Genomic DNA, 17,500 nt, shown 5'->3' with positions numbered 1-17,500 from the left:
CCCCCCTATCTCTGAGCTGGCACCGGGGCAGAGGATGTAATGTTCAGGAGTCGAAGGTGGCAGTGGGGGAGCGGGGGGAGAGAGAGGGGAGAGGGGCGGGGGCTGCTGACCAAGCTGAACGCCCCCCAGACTCCAGTCTCGCTTCTTTGTGTAATTGCACCGAGGTAAGATGAGCACACTAACGATCTTCGGGGATGGAATGCCGCCCTTGCGATGCAAATCACATTCGATTGTTTTCTTATTCGTTTCACATTAAACCCTTTAACAGTCCTTTCTTTCACTTTTAACTATAATTAGTTTTTACTTTGTCTTCTATAATCGAAGGTCATTCGCTACTGGTTCACCGTCTACAAGTTTTAGCTATGACAAAAACATAATTTTTTGAGTTGCGTGCTTCGGTTAGCTCATGCCGTGACTGCAAATAAAGATCTCGCAAGAGGATCCACTTCTTGCGACTCAACGAAACAAAGGACATTTAAACTCAACAGAAAGTGTTTGAGTCTCTGTTGGAGCGTTCCTGTGCGTTTGTTCAGTCAAGTCGAAAGTACATCCTGCCTCCGTGGGTACATATTGTTGGGACTTTTCAGAATCTCTGATCAAGTTTCGTATATTCCAGGCTACTCTGTTGAAGGCCATCTTGTGCAGAAAGGTTGTTGCTTTGCAACCCCGAAGGGTTTTTGCACGGCATCAACAAAGGGAAACGAGGATGGCCTCTAACGGTATAAGCAGCTGTGTTGTTTATTTTTTTGTTAAAAAAAAAGACTTCTCACCTTCTCCACAAAAGCGTATTCAATACCAAATGCTGTACCTTTCGGCATCGCTTTGCCGGAAACAAAAGCCCTGCAATAAACATCATACCCTAATTCATGGTTGGGTCAAATAGTGCGCGCGCACACACACACACACACACACACACACACACACACACACACACACACACACACACACACACACACACACACACACACACACACACACACACACACACACACACACACAGACGGAGAGAGAGAGAGAGACAGAGACAGAGACAGAGAGAGAGGGACGGAAAGACGAAGAGACGGAGAGAGTGATGGAGACACGGGAAGAGACAGAGAGAGTTAGTGAGATGCCAAGCGAAAGAAAAGGGTAGAGAGCTAGAGAGAGAGAGAGAGAGAGAGAGAGAGAGAGAGAGAGAGAGAGAGAGAGAGAGAGAGAGAGAGAGAGAGAGAGAGAGAGAGAGAGAGAGTGTGTGTCTGGCTGGGGTGCGACAACAAAGCACCCGAGCCAGACGAGCGAGGCGAGCAGGCGGTAAAATGTAGCCTTTTTCATTAGCGCGTTAGAAATCAGTCTAGGATCAATACATACAGTAATCACTGAGTCTGAAAGGGGTGGGGAGTGCAGGTTATTGGCAGACTGGGAGAGATATCGTTGGCGTCTCCTGTTCTCTGTGGCCACCAGGCAGACACTTTATAACGGCCACGGAGTTGTGAGCTAATTAACAAATTAGCCATCTTAAGGACCACCTAGACAGACCGGTGCAGACTAGGTCAGAGCTAGGATGAAGAGGGGAGGGGGGACTTCAATATAGATCATCGATTACAAGTGATTTAAGTCTGAGAATGACCTCGGAGCACCCCTTCCCTATTGGTCGGAAGATAATGAAACTTACTGAACTACTGATCACTTCTAACACTTAATATCTGCCTCACATGATGAAGTAGGGCAAACATATCCAATAAAAAAAGTTTAATAGTGTTCTGGTAGGAAAGCAGTTAGAGCTGTAAACACATGACTTAACACATTGCAAACACACAGGCGAGAATGAATACAAAGTTGGTTCAATGAATAAGAAAGCGGCGAAGAAGTGAGTGTGAGCGGCAGAGCTTAGCCTTCCACGTCGTCCTCCACCGACAGCATGTAGCCCGCGTAGCTCTCCTGCCAAGCAGTAAACCTTCGTTTCTCCCTCATTCTCTGTGTGTGTTCGCTGCAGTGTGTGTGCACGTGTGTGTGTGTGTGTGTGTGTGTGTGTGTGTGTGTGTGTGTGTGTGTGTGTGTGTGTGTGTGTGTGTGTGTGTGTGTGTGTGTGTGTGTGTGAGCCGTGGACTCGTTTCAGAGGCCCCGGGTGGGAGAGAGAGTGCGACGTGGCCGGGATCGGTAGGCCCAGCACGCCTGTTCCGTTCATCACTATATACCCAAACGGCCATTTGTACCGCCGCCGTCGCGCTGTGGAAACGTGCTTTCAGATGGCGGCCATGCATCCTCTCCGCACCACGGCTGTGTGTTGGGGGGGGGGGGGGGGGGGGGGCGGCGGGCTGGCGGACGGGGGGAGGGGGGGGTTGAAACTAATAGAGGGTGACTGCACTGCCTTGCACTGCATGCTCTACCCACATGCGGTCCCGGATGTGTGTGTGTGTGTGTGTGTGTGTGTGTGTGTGTGTGTGTGTGTGTGTGTGTGTGTGTGTGTGTGTGTGTGTGTGTGTGTGTGTGTGTGTCAGAGTATTAATGTCGAAACCTCGCAGTAAATGGGGGGTGAGGAGTAGATTTGGCAGCGGGGGGGCTTGGAGCGGGGGGGCTGTTATGTGAGATGTAGTCACACACCACAACGCACACTTTTCTCAAAGAGACACACACACACACACACACACACACACACACACACACACACACACACACACACACACACACACACACACACACACACACACACACACACACACACACACACAAAAACTGTCTTTCCACAAATACACAAACACACACACACACAGTATGTCCATCCACACATGTGTCTTATCCCATTTGGGCTCTCTGCTAAAACCAGCCTAATTATCCCCAGGGTGTAATGGAATGCGGCCGAGGGCAGTGCGTTGGGCTTCATTATGTGTTGACTAATGCGCCGCGAGAGCAGCTCATCCTATTAAGCCCATCACACACACACACACACACTCACATACACACACACACACACACGCACACACGCACGCACGCACGCGCGCACACACACACACACACTAACACACACACACACACACACGCACACACACACACACACACACACACACACACACACACACACACACACACACAAGTGTGTCCACCATCTTACCCCTCTCTCTCTCTCTCTCTCTCTCTCTCTCTCTCTCTCTCTCTCTCTCTCTCTCTCTCTCTCTCTCTCTCTCTCTCTCTCTCTCTCTCTCTCTCTCTCTCTCTCTCTCTCTCTCTCTCTAGCGCTCACTCGTTCTCCCCGAGTGTGCACTGCGCCTCAGTTACTGTCACACACTGCACCGCGCTCATGTGGCTTGCAATGTTTCACTCAAACCAACAGAAACAAGACTGAACACAACATAGATACTCGTGATGCATTCGGGTGGCCAACGATTTTTCAGTTGCCACAACTATTGTGTTTGTTTGGTGGAGTAATTTCATCTTGGATGTGGCATTTTTTACAGGCAGAAACTTTCATCCAACTGTCTCCACAAATCACAAAACATGTTGTTAAGGCATTAGGTAGGGCTCATGTTGATCACAGGGGAACTGCAGCCATTTGGGAATCGAACCCATATCCTATCCCACTAAACCATCCTGTCTCCTCCTTACCGGCCTAATATCTTATTATCTCGCCTCGGGTGGAGGTGACCTTATGGTCGTGCTTCTAAATGGTATACCTCATAAAGGATTTTACCATAAACCATAAACAATATAACTCTATGGTAACTGTCCCGACCCAAGGTCCAATGGCCTGTCACTGTTTGCTGTTAGGGACGGTATATGTTGTCGTGACGACCTAAGAAAGGGTTATTTATATCCCGGCTGACGGACGCAGGGAGTCCCTGACATGTTTGGAACGTGTGCACACACACACACACACACACACACACACACACACACACACACACACACACAAAGAAACATTCGCACACACACACACACACACACACACACACACACACACACACACACACACACACACACACACACACACATGCCATCGCTTTGTCTGTTGCCTGGTCACCTTGGCCTTCCTGTGACAGTGATAAGTGTTAATGCGTGTGAGTGCGTGTTCGCTTATGTGTGTTTGTGTGTGTGTGTGTGTGTGTGTGTGTGTGTGTGTGTGTGTGTGTGTGTGTGTGTGTGTGTGTGTGTGTGTGTGTGTGTGTGTGTGTGTGTGTGTGCGCGCGCGTTTCCAAGTTCATGTGGCATTTGGTATGCGAGTTATTTTTCATTTTAGAGCTAGAACTATTTATTTTGCATGTGTGCTGCGTGTGTGTCAGTGAGTGGGCAGACATGGATGCTTACAATTGTTTGTGTGTGTGTGTGTCTGTGGTTGTGCAACGAGAGTGTGTTGCGTTGCTCGGTAGGATGGGTCTTTTGCTCCAAGGGCAAACAGCCGACGGGATTGGCTGCTTGACTCGCTGACATCACTGTAGTCTGTGTAAACTCCTCAGAATTAAAACTGAAAATAAGAAGTCAAAATGGTGTCAATTAACTTGAACAATTCACCCTTTCTAGGCTGTGTGTAAGGCCGTATTTTTGGTCTTAATTTGGCTTTGACTGTTGCTTTGCGAATCTTCTTTTTCAATCCAAAATGATTGTCCTGCATTCAGACGATCGGCAATCTCCATCCCAATCTGTCAGCAACCGATGTTGCTAGATATTCTTTGAGGATTAGCTACAGTGTTTATGCTTAAAAAATAAATAAATCATCTGAAGACCAATAGTGTTACCAATAGCTCAAAGTTCTCAGAGGTAAACGTGTAAGCTAATGAGCAGTACCAAGAGAACAAAAATAAAAGGGACAAGATATTTTATAGAAAATCCTGTTAAATGCGACTGGATTGTTTCAGTTCTGTCCTCTTAATGAATGATAATCAAAGCCGCAACAACCTTAGAAAATATAACGAAGGAAAGATCATGGACGTCTGAATTTCAAAATGACTCCTTCATCTAGGATTGAGTCTGACTCTGTTTGGTGAGGTAATTGGGACCTTGACACACTCTCTCTCTTTCTCTTTGCATCCCTCCCTCTTTCTCTCCTCTCGCTCTTTATAGAGCAACCGTCTTAACTCTCCCTCTCTGTATCCATCTCTCTACCTTAGTCTTTCTCTTTTGTCCACTCTCAGTGATTATATCTGTTTCTCTTCCTCATTCTCTCTCTCTCTCGCTCTCTCTCTCTCTCTCTCTCTCTCTCTCTCTCTCTCTCTCTCTCTCTCTCTCTCTCTCTCTCTCTCTCTCCATCTCTCTACCAATCTGTCCCTGTACAGAGTGGTAGAGAGGTAGGAGAGAGGGTTGGTGAGAGGTATATAGCCCGGGGCCGTTACATAGACCATATATAACAACTTGCAGAACACTGGAGGGGCCCCACCATTACAAAAGATGCATACTGCACATTAGAGGGGCGTCGGGGGAGGGGCTCGAGTGATTTGATTGGCTCCTCACTCAGAGGAAGTGTCGGTTGGAAGTAGCTTCTTTGAGATATTTATCGGCTCCCCGTATTCGACCGTCTTATGGGCGGTCGAATACAGGGAGGTGCACTGTGTGCTCTTTCTTTTATTTAACGCGCAGCTTAACGCCCGGAAAAATAAAATGGATTATATAATTTTACATTATTACAGATTAATAAAAAGTAGTAGTAATTTATTTATTTATATTTGTCTGTTTGATAAAAAAGCTTTCGGGATACTACCTTTATTGAGCAGCCAGCTTTACCTTGTATCTATATTGCTTAGCGTTGCCAAGTGGTGAAATGCAAGCGTACGTTAAAAGTGACTGCTTGTTTGTTTTTTTGGGCCTGCAGTCCATAAGGAGCTGGGCTATCTCGTCCTCTCCGCCTTCTGTTCATTAAAAATGCATCAGCATAACAGTGTGTGTGCATGTTGGTGTTTATCTCTGTTTATGTATGTTGGTTTGGCTGTGGGTGTGTGTGTGTGTGTGTGTGCCTGTGTCCTTGTCTGTGTGTGTGTGTGTGTCGGTGTCTGCATTTTGTGAGGCTGTCTTCTGTGCTTTGTGTTTGCCAGTGTGTGTGTCGTCTGTGTGTTGTGTCTATCTCCGCATTTGAGTGTGTGTGAAAATGTCTGTTCTCTTTGGTGTAGGTAGATGCCTGTGTGTGTGTGTGTGTGTGTGTGTGTGTGTGTGTGTGTGTGTGTGTGTGTGTGTGTGTGTGTGTGTGTGTGTGTGTGTGTGTGTGTGTGTGTGTGTGTGTGTGTGTGTGTGCGTGCGTGCGTGCGTGCGTGCGTGCGTGTTCATATCTTGTCTCTCTGAAAGTGCTGTGCTTGTGAAAGTTAGCCCACGCTGTTTGTTGCTTACTGCTACGGTCCGTGCTCCGGATGGAGAGGAGTTGATGTTGTGCATGGTGGTGATGGAGGGGTGGGTGGCGGTGGCGGTAGATGGAGGATGGGTCGGAAATTGTAGTTTTGGAGGGGGTGGTTGGTGTGGTTGGTTGGGGTGTCATGGTTGGAGAAGTTGTCTGTGTAGTGGTGGTGGGTTGTTGGTGTCAGTGTGGTGGTGTTGTCAGTGTGGTGGTGGTGTCAGTGTGGTGGTGTTGTCAGTGTGGTGGTGGTGTCAGTATAGTGGTGCTGTCAGTGTGGTGGTGGTGTCAGTGTGGTGGTGGTGTCAGTGTGGTGGTGGTGTCAGTGTGGTGGTGGTGTCAGTGTGGTGGTGGTGTCAGTGTGGTGGTGGTGTTGTCAGTGTAGTGGTGTTGTCAGTGTGGTGGTGTTGTCAGTGTAGTGGTGTTGTCAGTGTGGTGGTGTTGTCAGTGTGGTGGTGGTGTCAGTATAGTGGTGTTGTCAGTGTGGTGGTGGTGTCAGTGTAGTGGTGTTGTCAGTGTAGTGGTGGTGTCAGTGTGGTGGTGTTGTCAGTGTGGTGGTGGTGTCAGTATAGTGGTGTTGTCAGTGTGGTGGTGGTGTCAGTGTAGTGGTGTTGTCAGTGTAGTGGTGGTGTCAGTGTGGTGGTGTTGTCAGTGTGGTGGTGGTGTCAGTGTAGTGGTGTTGTCAGTGTGGTGGTGGTGTCAGTATAGTGGTGGTGTCAGTATAGTGGTGGTGTCAGTATAGTGGTGGTGTCAGTATAGTGGTGTTGTCAGTGTGGTGGTGGTGTCAGTGTAGTGGTGTTGTCAGTCTGGTGGTGGTGCAGGGGTGGTGTCAGAGGGGTGGTGGGTCGGTGGTTCCGCCTCTAATACATCATTGAAAGGGCTCGCTGTGGTCCATTTACCACGCATTAGTTCCAACTACACCAGCCTCTCGAGCGCCTGCTAGCTAGGCTTCTCGCTCTCTGTTCTCTCCCTCTGTTCCGTCCGGATCTAACGATCTCTCACTCTCCGCTCCCTCTTTCTTTCTGTAAGCATTTAACCGTCGTTCTGTTTTTCTCCCTTTCATTCTTTCAGTAGTCATCCAGCTGTCGTCGTTGCTGTCTTTATTAAACCCTCTCTTCTCCTCTCCTTTCTTCAACCCTTCCCATTGTTTTTCTTCCTTTCTCTTCCTTCGTCATCTACCTCCTCTTTCTCTTCATTAAAACTTCCCAGCAGTCTCATTATTTTTGTCATGTCCTAACATCTCTCGCCTCCCCTCGCACTTTAGTTCTGTGTCGCTCTCTTTCTCTCCTTAACAAACTCTCGCCTTTCTTCATGCACTGGCTCTTTATTGCTCCCTTTGTCTGACTCCTTTCACTCTCTTCCTCCTCTGTCTTTATCATACCCTCCCTGCCTTCCTTCCCTCATCATGCTAAAGCGTTCACATGGTCTTAGGCTCACTGATTGTGTTTGTCCCAGTCGCCGTCCCCATAAGGCCGGTGGAGAGGCACCGTGGACTGCAGTCATTATTTCTTCCCATGTCATGCACATGTGCACTTGTGTTGCACGCAGCACAAAGGAATGCGTTTTTGTGTGTTTGTGTGTGTGCGTCATGGCACGGGTAGTGTTACTGTTAGCGACCTCAGACAGAACTAGAATAACAAACGCCCTGTGGGTGCGAGGAACGGACGCAACCTTCATTGTGTCTCCGTCACTACTGGTATTATAAGTTTAGATCTTTATGGCTGTTTCAATGGTCTTCGTGAAGGCCTTAATGTGGACGTCAAACAAACCAAGGCAAACACAAGGTTTTCAGACACAGAGACTTGAAAAGACTTGAAAAGTGACTCACACTTTTGGTCAGTTTTCTTCTCTGCAGAAATACTTCCATCCAATGAACGTCATTAACACACACACACACACACACACACACACACACACACACACACACACACACACACACACACACACACACACACACACACACACACACACACACACACACACACACACACACACACACACACACACACACACAGCCCACCCTGCACCATAGATCAACCAGAAACCCTGCCATGTCATCCATCAAGCACCCCTCTAACCCTCCACCCTGGCTCTCGACTCAGCTTGCTAGGCCTCGCGATTGGTCCTTTAATCTTTCCAATCTGCCACACCCAGCAACCGTGCCTGACTCCTCCCCTCTCCTCCTTCGTCTCTTCCCTCTCTACCAGGGCTTCACATCCCCCCCCCCCCCCCCCCCCCCCCCTCCTGGGAAATCCCAACAAAGCCGGGACAGACATTTCCCCGGCTTTGCCATAATGGAAAGCATTTGGTGATGAAGCGCCACTCCACCTCGCCAAACCCAGCCCCAACCCTTCCTCTCTCCACCTCCGATCTTCCCCTCTTACACATGGTGTGGGCCCAGCCTTTTAATCTCATCACGGGGCGGTTGTAGAGGATTTCGGCCTAGTGTCCCGAGAGATGGCGGAAAGGACTGGGTCGGGTGTTGATGGATGGAAAGATGGATGGATGGAAAGGTATAGATAAGGTGGTAGTTATTAATTGGTAACAAACCTCGATCCCCAAGGAAATTCCACACAGAAAAAAAAGTTTTCCACACAAAAGACTGCATAGAGAGGTGTTGAGTTGATAGGGTGACAAACAACTCTCCCTCGGTTCCCAGCATGCATTGCAACAGTGTTGGATTCAGGTTAGGGTTAGGGTTAGCTGGTCTCGTGCCTGGCATCTACTTTTCAGCAAACAGAGGTTGATGTTAAAAGGTAGACTGATGTAGTGTGTGAGTTAGCCCCGGAGAACACCACATCCTCCTCATCCTCCTCCTCCTCCTCTCCCCCTCGTTAGACCCCTCCCCTGGGAGCTCTTAGCCGTTAGCTACGGCTGCGCTGCTACGGCGCTAAACGAGCAAATTGTTGGGGCGTCGGCGACCAGAGAGAGCTGTCGACTGACTCGTTCGGTATGGCGCGTTAGCGTCCAGGCATTTAATTAATTATCACAGCCCTCCCATTGTGGCCGTCTCCATTCTGCATCCTCTGCAGTTTTTCCTTTGCCGTTGACATTTATTTTCCCGCCGTTGGCAAGGAACAACAAACGTCCTTTTCCAGCATAGTTTAGCTTCCAATTCGACAACACAGACAGGATTGTGCTCTGTTTGTTGTGTGTTGTGTGTGTTTATTCCCCTGAGAGAGGGTTTTAGGATTTGAAATGACATCATGGTCAGACGGAGTCGGCCGTTGGTTGCGTGACAGCCATGACCACAAGCCTCTTCAATCTCCCAGCGCTGTTTAGTCCGGTGTTTGACACTAGTATGGGGGTGTTGGATGTTGGGTGGTGGTTTGGGCAGGGGTTGGGGAAGGATGGGTTGACTGGCAGCAAACCATCCCCCCCCTCCCCCCCCATAACTAAGATGTCTGCTTTCACTGCATCTATTTTGAGTTTTCCTTTTCCTTTGGAATAAAATGTCTCCCATGTCTCTTTTCCTTGTCAGGACTTGTCAGTTATTGGGCTCTTTTAAAGGTTTTATTTAATAGTTTATCCCGCCGTCTCTGACTCGTCAGTCTACTACACTGACCTGTGTATCTCAATTGTTAGGGCATCGTGAACAACCCTAGCAACGCTGCTAGGGTTAGGTGTTTGATTCCCCTACTGGGCCCACTCTCTGTACTCAATGTACGTCGCTACGACAAAACAGCGATCCGCTGCATAAGCTTATGCGAACGTCTCCTCTGTGCATCTGAATCCACCATCAGTTCCAGCATCCCCACTGCCATTTTTCTAGAGATAAAGAAATGATCCACAACTGTATACAAAATAAGCGGTTGAGAACTTGTTACGTTCGATATTTTTATTTCAAACCCTGGCTACGGCTCTGAGCCCCAGATGCTAACCTCCTCCCCCCCTTGTCTCCGCTCCCCCCCCAGGCAAGGAGGAGTCGGTGGCCACCTTCAAGGGCAACGAGTTCTTCTGCTACGACCTGTCCCTGACGCCCATCCAGAGCAGCACGGACGAGATCACGCTCTCCTTCCGCACACAGCAGCGCAACGGCCTCATGCTGCACACGGGCAAGTCGGCCGACTACGTCAACCTGTCGCTGAAGAGCGGCGCCGTGTGGCTGGTCATCAATCTGGGCTCCGGGGCCTTCGAGGCGCTGGTGGAGCCCGTCAACGGCAAGTTCAACGACAACGCCTGGCACGACGTGCGCGTCACGCGGAACCTGCGCCAGGTAAGCGCTAGCCGCCGCCATTGTCGCTAAGGAGTGAAGGAGACTGAGATGTGTTTAAGGGTCTGCTGCAAAGTCGCTCTGTCAATCCGGGTTGGACTGCTCGTTCATTTTCTTTTACTATCGTGTTCTTCCATCTTTTACCATTTCTCTATTTCTTTGTGGTTTATACTTGACTTTCTTTTACAATCTCTCTCTCTCTCTCTTTATCGTTTACGATTTCTCTATTTCTTTGTGGTTTGTATTTGACCTTTCTTTTACAATCTCTCTCTCTTTATCTTATACCATTTCTCTATTTCTTTGTGTTTTTTTCCTGCCTTTATATTTAACTATCTCTCTTTATGTATTTAACTGTATCTCTCTCACTCTCCGTGAAATCTGACTTTTACTACCTCCCTCTCTATTTTACCATCTCTCTCTCTGTATTTGTCCTGCCTAGCTCACATGCTCCCTCATTCTAGGGAACTAGGATGTTCCTAACCTCTTCCCCAGGTTAACGTTTCCTAACAGCTTCCAGTTCCTCTTTCCCAAGGTTGAGGCGAGAGAGTGGTGGAAAAACATTGCTGAAATATTTATTTGTTTCTTGTCTGTTTCCACAAAAACATCTCAGAGACACCATTTCACCTCCACACTCTGTCTGTCTTCCATTCCCTCCGTTCATGCCAGTTATTTGAGTTACTAGCAGCTACTTGAATTACTGCTGATTCAGCTGATTGTTTTAATCAAATTACTTCAGTTAATATCAGATACTATCACTTAATCACTTAATATCACTTAATAAATGCTGTTCTTAGTCATTGTTGTTTGTAGCATAAAGGGTGTAGGGGAGCAAAACCAGCACGAGAAAACAGCATGAATCCTGAGTGGATTCAACACATGAAGAGAATGGACCAAAACAACTTTGGATAACTTTAGTCCTGGCCAGGGGGAGCACCAAAGCACAGCTCGAAACGCATAGTGTTTGAATTAAAAAGTGTGTTTGTGTGTTTGTGTGAGCATGCGTGTGATTCTGTGTTTACATATGCATGCACAAACAAGAGGATACTCGCAAATGCACCCCCACAGACGCACACACATACAACTCACACAAATATAGGAAACATACTCACACTGTACACACATACAGACAGACACACACACACACACACACACACACACACACACACACACACAGACACCCATTCACACATACTCACATTGTACAAATGCACACACCCACACCCCATCCACCGATACTCACATTGTACAGAAGAACACATGCAAGCATACACATCAAATACAAACACACACACACACACACACACACACACACACACACACACACACACACACACACACACACACACACACACACACACACACACACACACACCGTTCCCCGACACACACATAGGCACACACACACACACGCACACACACACACACCAAACACAGACACACTCTCACCCCCCATCCCAACACACTCACAGATACACACCTAAACACTCACATACACCCCAACCATCCAACACACACACACACACACACACTCTCTTTAACACACACACACACGCACACTCACAATGAAATTGAACTTTTTGGGCTCAATATTAGCTTGGTGATCGGCGGTTTCAGATAGCCGGGCTGAGATACGATCAATTCCACTTCCAATCGCATTGCCTGCTCCTCCTGTGCGTTCTGGTAATTGTAATATAATGAATTGCTTGTCAGCACTAATAATGGGCATTGTAAGCAGGATTGGCCCTTGTGTATACAAGTCTTAATGCGAACGCACACACACAAAGGCAGAAAAGTCTCCGGCTCCCCTTTGTACATGCCCACGCCGAGAAATTGATTCAAACCGCAATACATCGAAAGACCAAAGAATACAAGCTCTTTCTTTCAATTATACACTGGTGGGCAAAGCAGCAAACACTGAAAACCTCTTGGTTAATTCTAATTCCAAATAATTGTTATTTTATAACCCTTACACCGAGTAATTTTTTAAGAGACATTTTTGAATGAATAGCGACCAAAAGCATAAAATTCAAATTGGGCTACAAAAATACTGACATAAAATGCAGTCGATGATACTAATACATTCGGGCCGATGTAAAAACATAATTAAAAGCTGTGTGAAAGAGAGTGGAGCTGAGATTTTCTCAGGGAGATGTAACGCAACCATATGCTCACCCTGCCGTTGTGCTGAAGGCAAACGATCTCCGGGATAGACACGCATGCACACACACACACGCAGTCGGGGTCAGTGGTGGTGTGCTGGGGGGCAGAGTGTGGTTATTGGAGTGAGACAGGGGTTTTAATGAGCGTGCACTAGGCCAATAGGAAGTCAGGGGTCCTGCAATTGGAGCCCTGAGGAACCCCACCACCAACTGGTCTGTAATGACCGTCAGGGCGAGAAGGGCGAGAAGGGCGGCCAGGCGCGCACACACACAGATACACACAGAGACAGACCCACACACACACAGATACACACAGATACAGACCCACGCACACACAGATACACACAGATACAGACCCACTCACACACAGATACAAACAGATACAGACCCACACACACACACAAAGCCACAGAGACATACACATACAAGCAGAGAGGAAAGGGAAGTAAAGTACCACCTCAATTGCTGTCGAGTAGAGTCTTAACTTCTCGATAGGACTGCAAAAAATATATAATATATATGAGGTTTTGGATGTTATGTAATGTTCTCGACAAACACACACACACGTACACTTATTTCTGCTCAAACATCGTAAATGGAAATCTATGTAATCTCTGTGATTAAGTCCAAGCAGTCGTCTCAAATGTCACTGACTGGCCCTCTTGGTTTTGTGCCTGAGAGAGAGAGAGAGAGAGAGAGAGAGAGAGAGAGAGAGAGAGAGAGAGAGAGAGAGAGAGAGAGAGAGAGAGAGAGAGAGAGAGAGAGAGAGAGAGAGAGAGAGAGAGAGAGAGAGAGAGAGAGAGAGAGAGAGAGAGAGAGAGACATAAATGCATCATAAGCCTCTGGTGGCTCAAACTAATAGAGTTGTGGTCTTATGTGTTAAAGAAATCCCTAGAAGCTTAGAGAGGACAGTGTGAGGTTGTGTGTTTGTGTGTGTGGTAAGGGAGGTATTGATGACCTTCATACACGTACACACACACGCACACACAAACGCACGCAGACACACATCAACACGCACACTCACAGACACCCATCCGAGATGTTATGTTGCTGAATATACATTGCGTTGCGTGTGTGTGTGTGTGTGATAGAAGCATAAAATGTACATTGTTTTATTTTGAAATGTTTGGAACCTATACACACACACACAGACACACACACAAACACACAGACACAAAGGGCCTTTATTACCGATGCAGGATGTTCTAGTCATCTCTAGAAGGTTCTGCTGTGCCTCAGTCAGCACAGAAAAGAAACCACCAGAATATGTCAAACCTGTGAATGTCTGACCCTGGCATACTGTGTGTCGGTGTGTGTTTTTGTACGTGTGTGTGTGTGTGTGTGTGTGTGTGTGTGTGTGTGTGTGTGTGTGTGTGTGTGTGTGTGTGTGTGTGTGTGTGTGTGTGTGTGTGTGTGTGTGTGTGTGTGTGTGTGTGTGTGTGTTCTCTTCAGGAAACGTGTATGCTTGGCAGCTTTGTTCCCCGCAAAATGAAACAGTCTGAAGGGTGAGAGAGACGCTCTGACAGACTAGAGGGGCGAAGGGGCGAGAGAGATAGAGAGAGTCAGGGGGAGGGAGAGAGTTGGTGGTGGAGAGAGGGATAGATAGGGGAGTAAACACGGCCATGGTGCACACAGAGCAAGGCTCAGAGCTCCCCTTAGTGGTTCCCTCTAGTACTGCAAGCACATAGAGTTTCTCTCTCCCTCCCTCTCTCTCTCTCTCCCTTTCTCTCTTTCCTATTCTCACTCTCTCCCTCACTGTCCCCAACCCACTCTCTGTCTCTCTGTATGTGTGTTTGTGTGTGTGTGTGTGTGTGTGTGTGTGTGTGTGTGTGTGTGTGTGTGTGTGTGTGTGTGTGTGTGTGTGTGTGTGTGTGTGTGTGTGTGTGTGTGTGTGTGTGTGGGGGGGGGGGTGTGTGGGTGTGTGTGTGACAGACAGGCAAGGACAGTTGGCTTGACCTCTAAGCTGTACCAGGCTTCCCTGAAACACACACACACACGCACGCACACACACACATCTCTTCAACGATGCTCTGCTGCCATCATGGAGGGCTTGCAGACCCCCGGGCAAGAGTGTAGGAAGGGAGAGAGAGAGATACACAAACAGTGAGAAAGAGAAGCACACGTGAAATTAAAGAGGAAAAGCAAGAGATATACAAAGAGAGATGATGTGTGTGTATGTGAGCACATGCATACATAACATACACCAACAAGACACATGCACGATCAGGCAAATGTACACAAACACACACATTGTCAGCATAATGTGTGCCAGGTGTGTGGATATGGGATTGAGGTCCTCTCTCCCTCCTTCTCTCTCTCTCTCTCTCTCTCTCTCTCTCTCTCTCTCTCTCTCTCTCCCTCTCGCTGTGTTTCAAACAGCCTTTATATTTGCCTGCTTTTCTTCGGATGGTTATTTCCTTAGCTCTTTCTCTCCCGCTTTCTCTCTCTTTCTCTATCTCTCCCATCTCTCTCTCTTTATCTTCACCCACAGAATGAAGGCTATTGCACTTATGGTGGGAGGAGATCGACAGGGGGGGGGGGGGGGGAGAGAGGAGTGAAAGACAAGAGGGAAGAGAAGAGAAACGAGAAGGAGAGAAGAGGAGTAGGCAGAGGGGGGAGCCAAGGAGAAATAAGGGGGGAGGACGGGACTGGGATGAGACGGCGAGATGAAAGACGGAGAAACAAGTGGAGGAGGAGGAGGAGGAGGTGTGCCGCGGGACGGGGATGGCTGGGAGGCGGGGAGGCGTGCTCCTTTAGTGCTGAGCCCAGCACAGTGCTCCCAGCGCCGGGCAGCAGACGCTTTGATCGTGTGCCAGACAGGAGGGTTGTCCTGGGGTCAACCTGGAATCAGTACCCGGGCTACAGTCACTCTCTGCACTGCCTCCGCCTCTTCTCCTCTCCTTTGTTGTGGTCGTACGGCTGGGATAGAGCGGGGGGGGGCGGGGGGTAATTACGGTGGCCGAAGGGGTTGAGGTGGGTCAGAGCTGTGCGATGGGGGGGGGGGGATGATGAGAAGAGATGATCATTCATGACCTGTGTGAGATCCGTGCTGACAGGCACTCTGCTCTCTCCACCCCCCCCCCCCCCCCCCCACCCCCCTCTCTCGCTCGCTCTCTGCCTCCCTGTTCCTTCTGTGTTGCGACCTATCTCTCTTTATCCCTCCCTCTTATCTTCGCTCCCCTCTCACTGTTGTAATGAATGTATCTCTCTCTGTTCTCTCTCTCTCTGCCCCCCCGTTCTGCCCGTCTCTCTCTCTCCTCCCTCTCCTCTTCCTCTGCGATCCACTCTCTTCCTCTGCCCTCGCCGTTTCCTGTTCCAGTGTTTGTGTATGCACAAACTAAACTCTGAACCTCGTCCTTTACCTGCTGCGTGAGAGAGCAATGGACGAGCGCGCGGGGGGGGGGGGGGGGGGCAGAGAGAGAGGGAGAGACAGAGAGACAGAGTGAGGGTAGTACTGTCATTGCATGTAGGTCCACCACACAGAGGACTAGCGGTTAGAAAACCCCAGGATGGGCGATGTGTGTAGGAGGAAGAGAAAAGAGCCCGATGAGCTGGGAATATAAGCGATGGAATGGAGGCGGAGGAAGAGGATAGAAAGATGGGAGAGAGAGAGTGGGGAGAAAGGGTGGGAAAGAAAGAGGCACGGGAACTATGAAGGTGTATATTGTAGTGGATTCATGTCAAATGCTACACACACACAGAAACACACACGTACATACAAACACACACAATGAAACAAATTGTTTGTTTGCAGGAAGCCCCCTCCCTGGCATAATCGCGGTGACATTTATATTTGCACCCGAAGCCTGACTGGCATTCTCTATTACTGGGAGCCTAGACGTGCCTGGATCAGGTGAGGGTGGGGGGTTAGGGAGGGGGGGACACATGAGTGAATTCCAGAATGATGGAGCTCCGTGCCGGTCGGCCCGAAAGTGTCTTGTCTGTGTTGCTTTATCTCACAGTGTTTGTGTGTGTGTGTGTGTGTGTGTGTGTGTGTGTGTGTGTGTGTGTGTGTGTGTGTGTGTGTGTGTGTGTGTGTGTGTGTGTGTGTGTGTGTGTGTGTGTGTGTGCACGCGCGCGTTTGTGTGTGTGTGTGTGTGTTTGTGTTTGCATATGAACAGTGCAAGGGCATACACAAACAGGGAAATACTCCAACCAGATAACCGCGTATTAAACAAACGTTTTTTGCGAACAAGCACAGAAATACACTTAGCAGTCCTTTTGTAATTCGATACTAGTATCAGGGAAAAGTTTTGAAGTAAAAATTGAGCTGGCTGTTGAATGTTGTCATCTCTTGGAGGCAGCTTGTTGATTTAACTACTTGACCGTGGTGTTGCTGTAGTGTCCTGCCGCTTGAGCCAAAACTATATTTAGGATCCGGTTCTGCATCGACAAATGATTTTCTGTTTAGAGTCTGAGGTATTCAACGAAAATATCTGCCCCCTAGAACGAATGATGATCTGCCAGCACCTGACAGCTTGAGCAGCAGTCTCACTTATTAGTATTCAGCTCTCGCAGGTGAATTTAAATGGGTGAAGAGTTTTAGGGAGAAAATGTGCTTTGCAATCTTGCTCAATTGTAAATAACCAAACATTATAATAATCCAATTTTTGTAGAAATTGACAAACTCTCGTATTTTCCTCAGTTATGGTCATCCAGGGAAGAGTGTGTGTGTGTTTGTGTGTGTGTGTGTGTGTGTGTGTGTGTGTGTGTGTGTGTGTGTGTGTGTGTGTGTGTGTGTGTGTGTGTGTGTGTGTGTGTGTGTGTGTGTGTGTGTGTGTGTGTGTGTGTGTTAGAATCATTGATTGTTCAACACAGCTCAATATTTAACTAGCATATTTG

General features: G+C 48.3%; 1 protein-coding gene across 1 annotated transcript in view; it reads left to right on the top strand.

The window, feature by feature from the left end:
* nrxn2b (neurexin 2b) overlaps positions 1-17,500 on the top strand; it is a 179,423-nt gene that overhangs the window by 64,838 nt on the left and 97,085 nt on the right. Inside the window, exon 3 of the mRNA XM_056576223.1 lies at positions 10,201-10,502. Coding sequence (XP_056432198.1) covers positions 10,201-10,502 — 302 coding nt within the window. The remainder of the gene's footprint in view (positions 1-10,200; positions 10,503-17,500) is intronic.

Source organism: Gadus chalcogrammus, chromosome 17, assembly GCF_026213295.1.
Source record: "Gadus chalcogrammus isolate NIFS_2021 chromosome 17, NIFS_Gcha_1.0, whole genome shotgun sequence".
In the NCBI taxonomy this organism is placed as follows: Eukaryota; Metazoa; Chordata; class Actinopteri; order Gadiformes; family Gadidae; genus Gadus; species Gadus chalcogrammus.
Note: the sequence above shows the minus strand (reverse complement) of the source record. Positions and strands in the feature narration are given on the sequence as shown.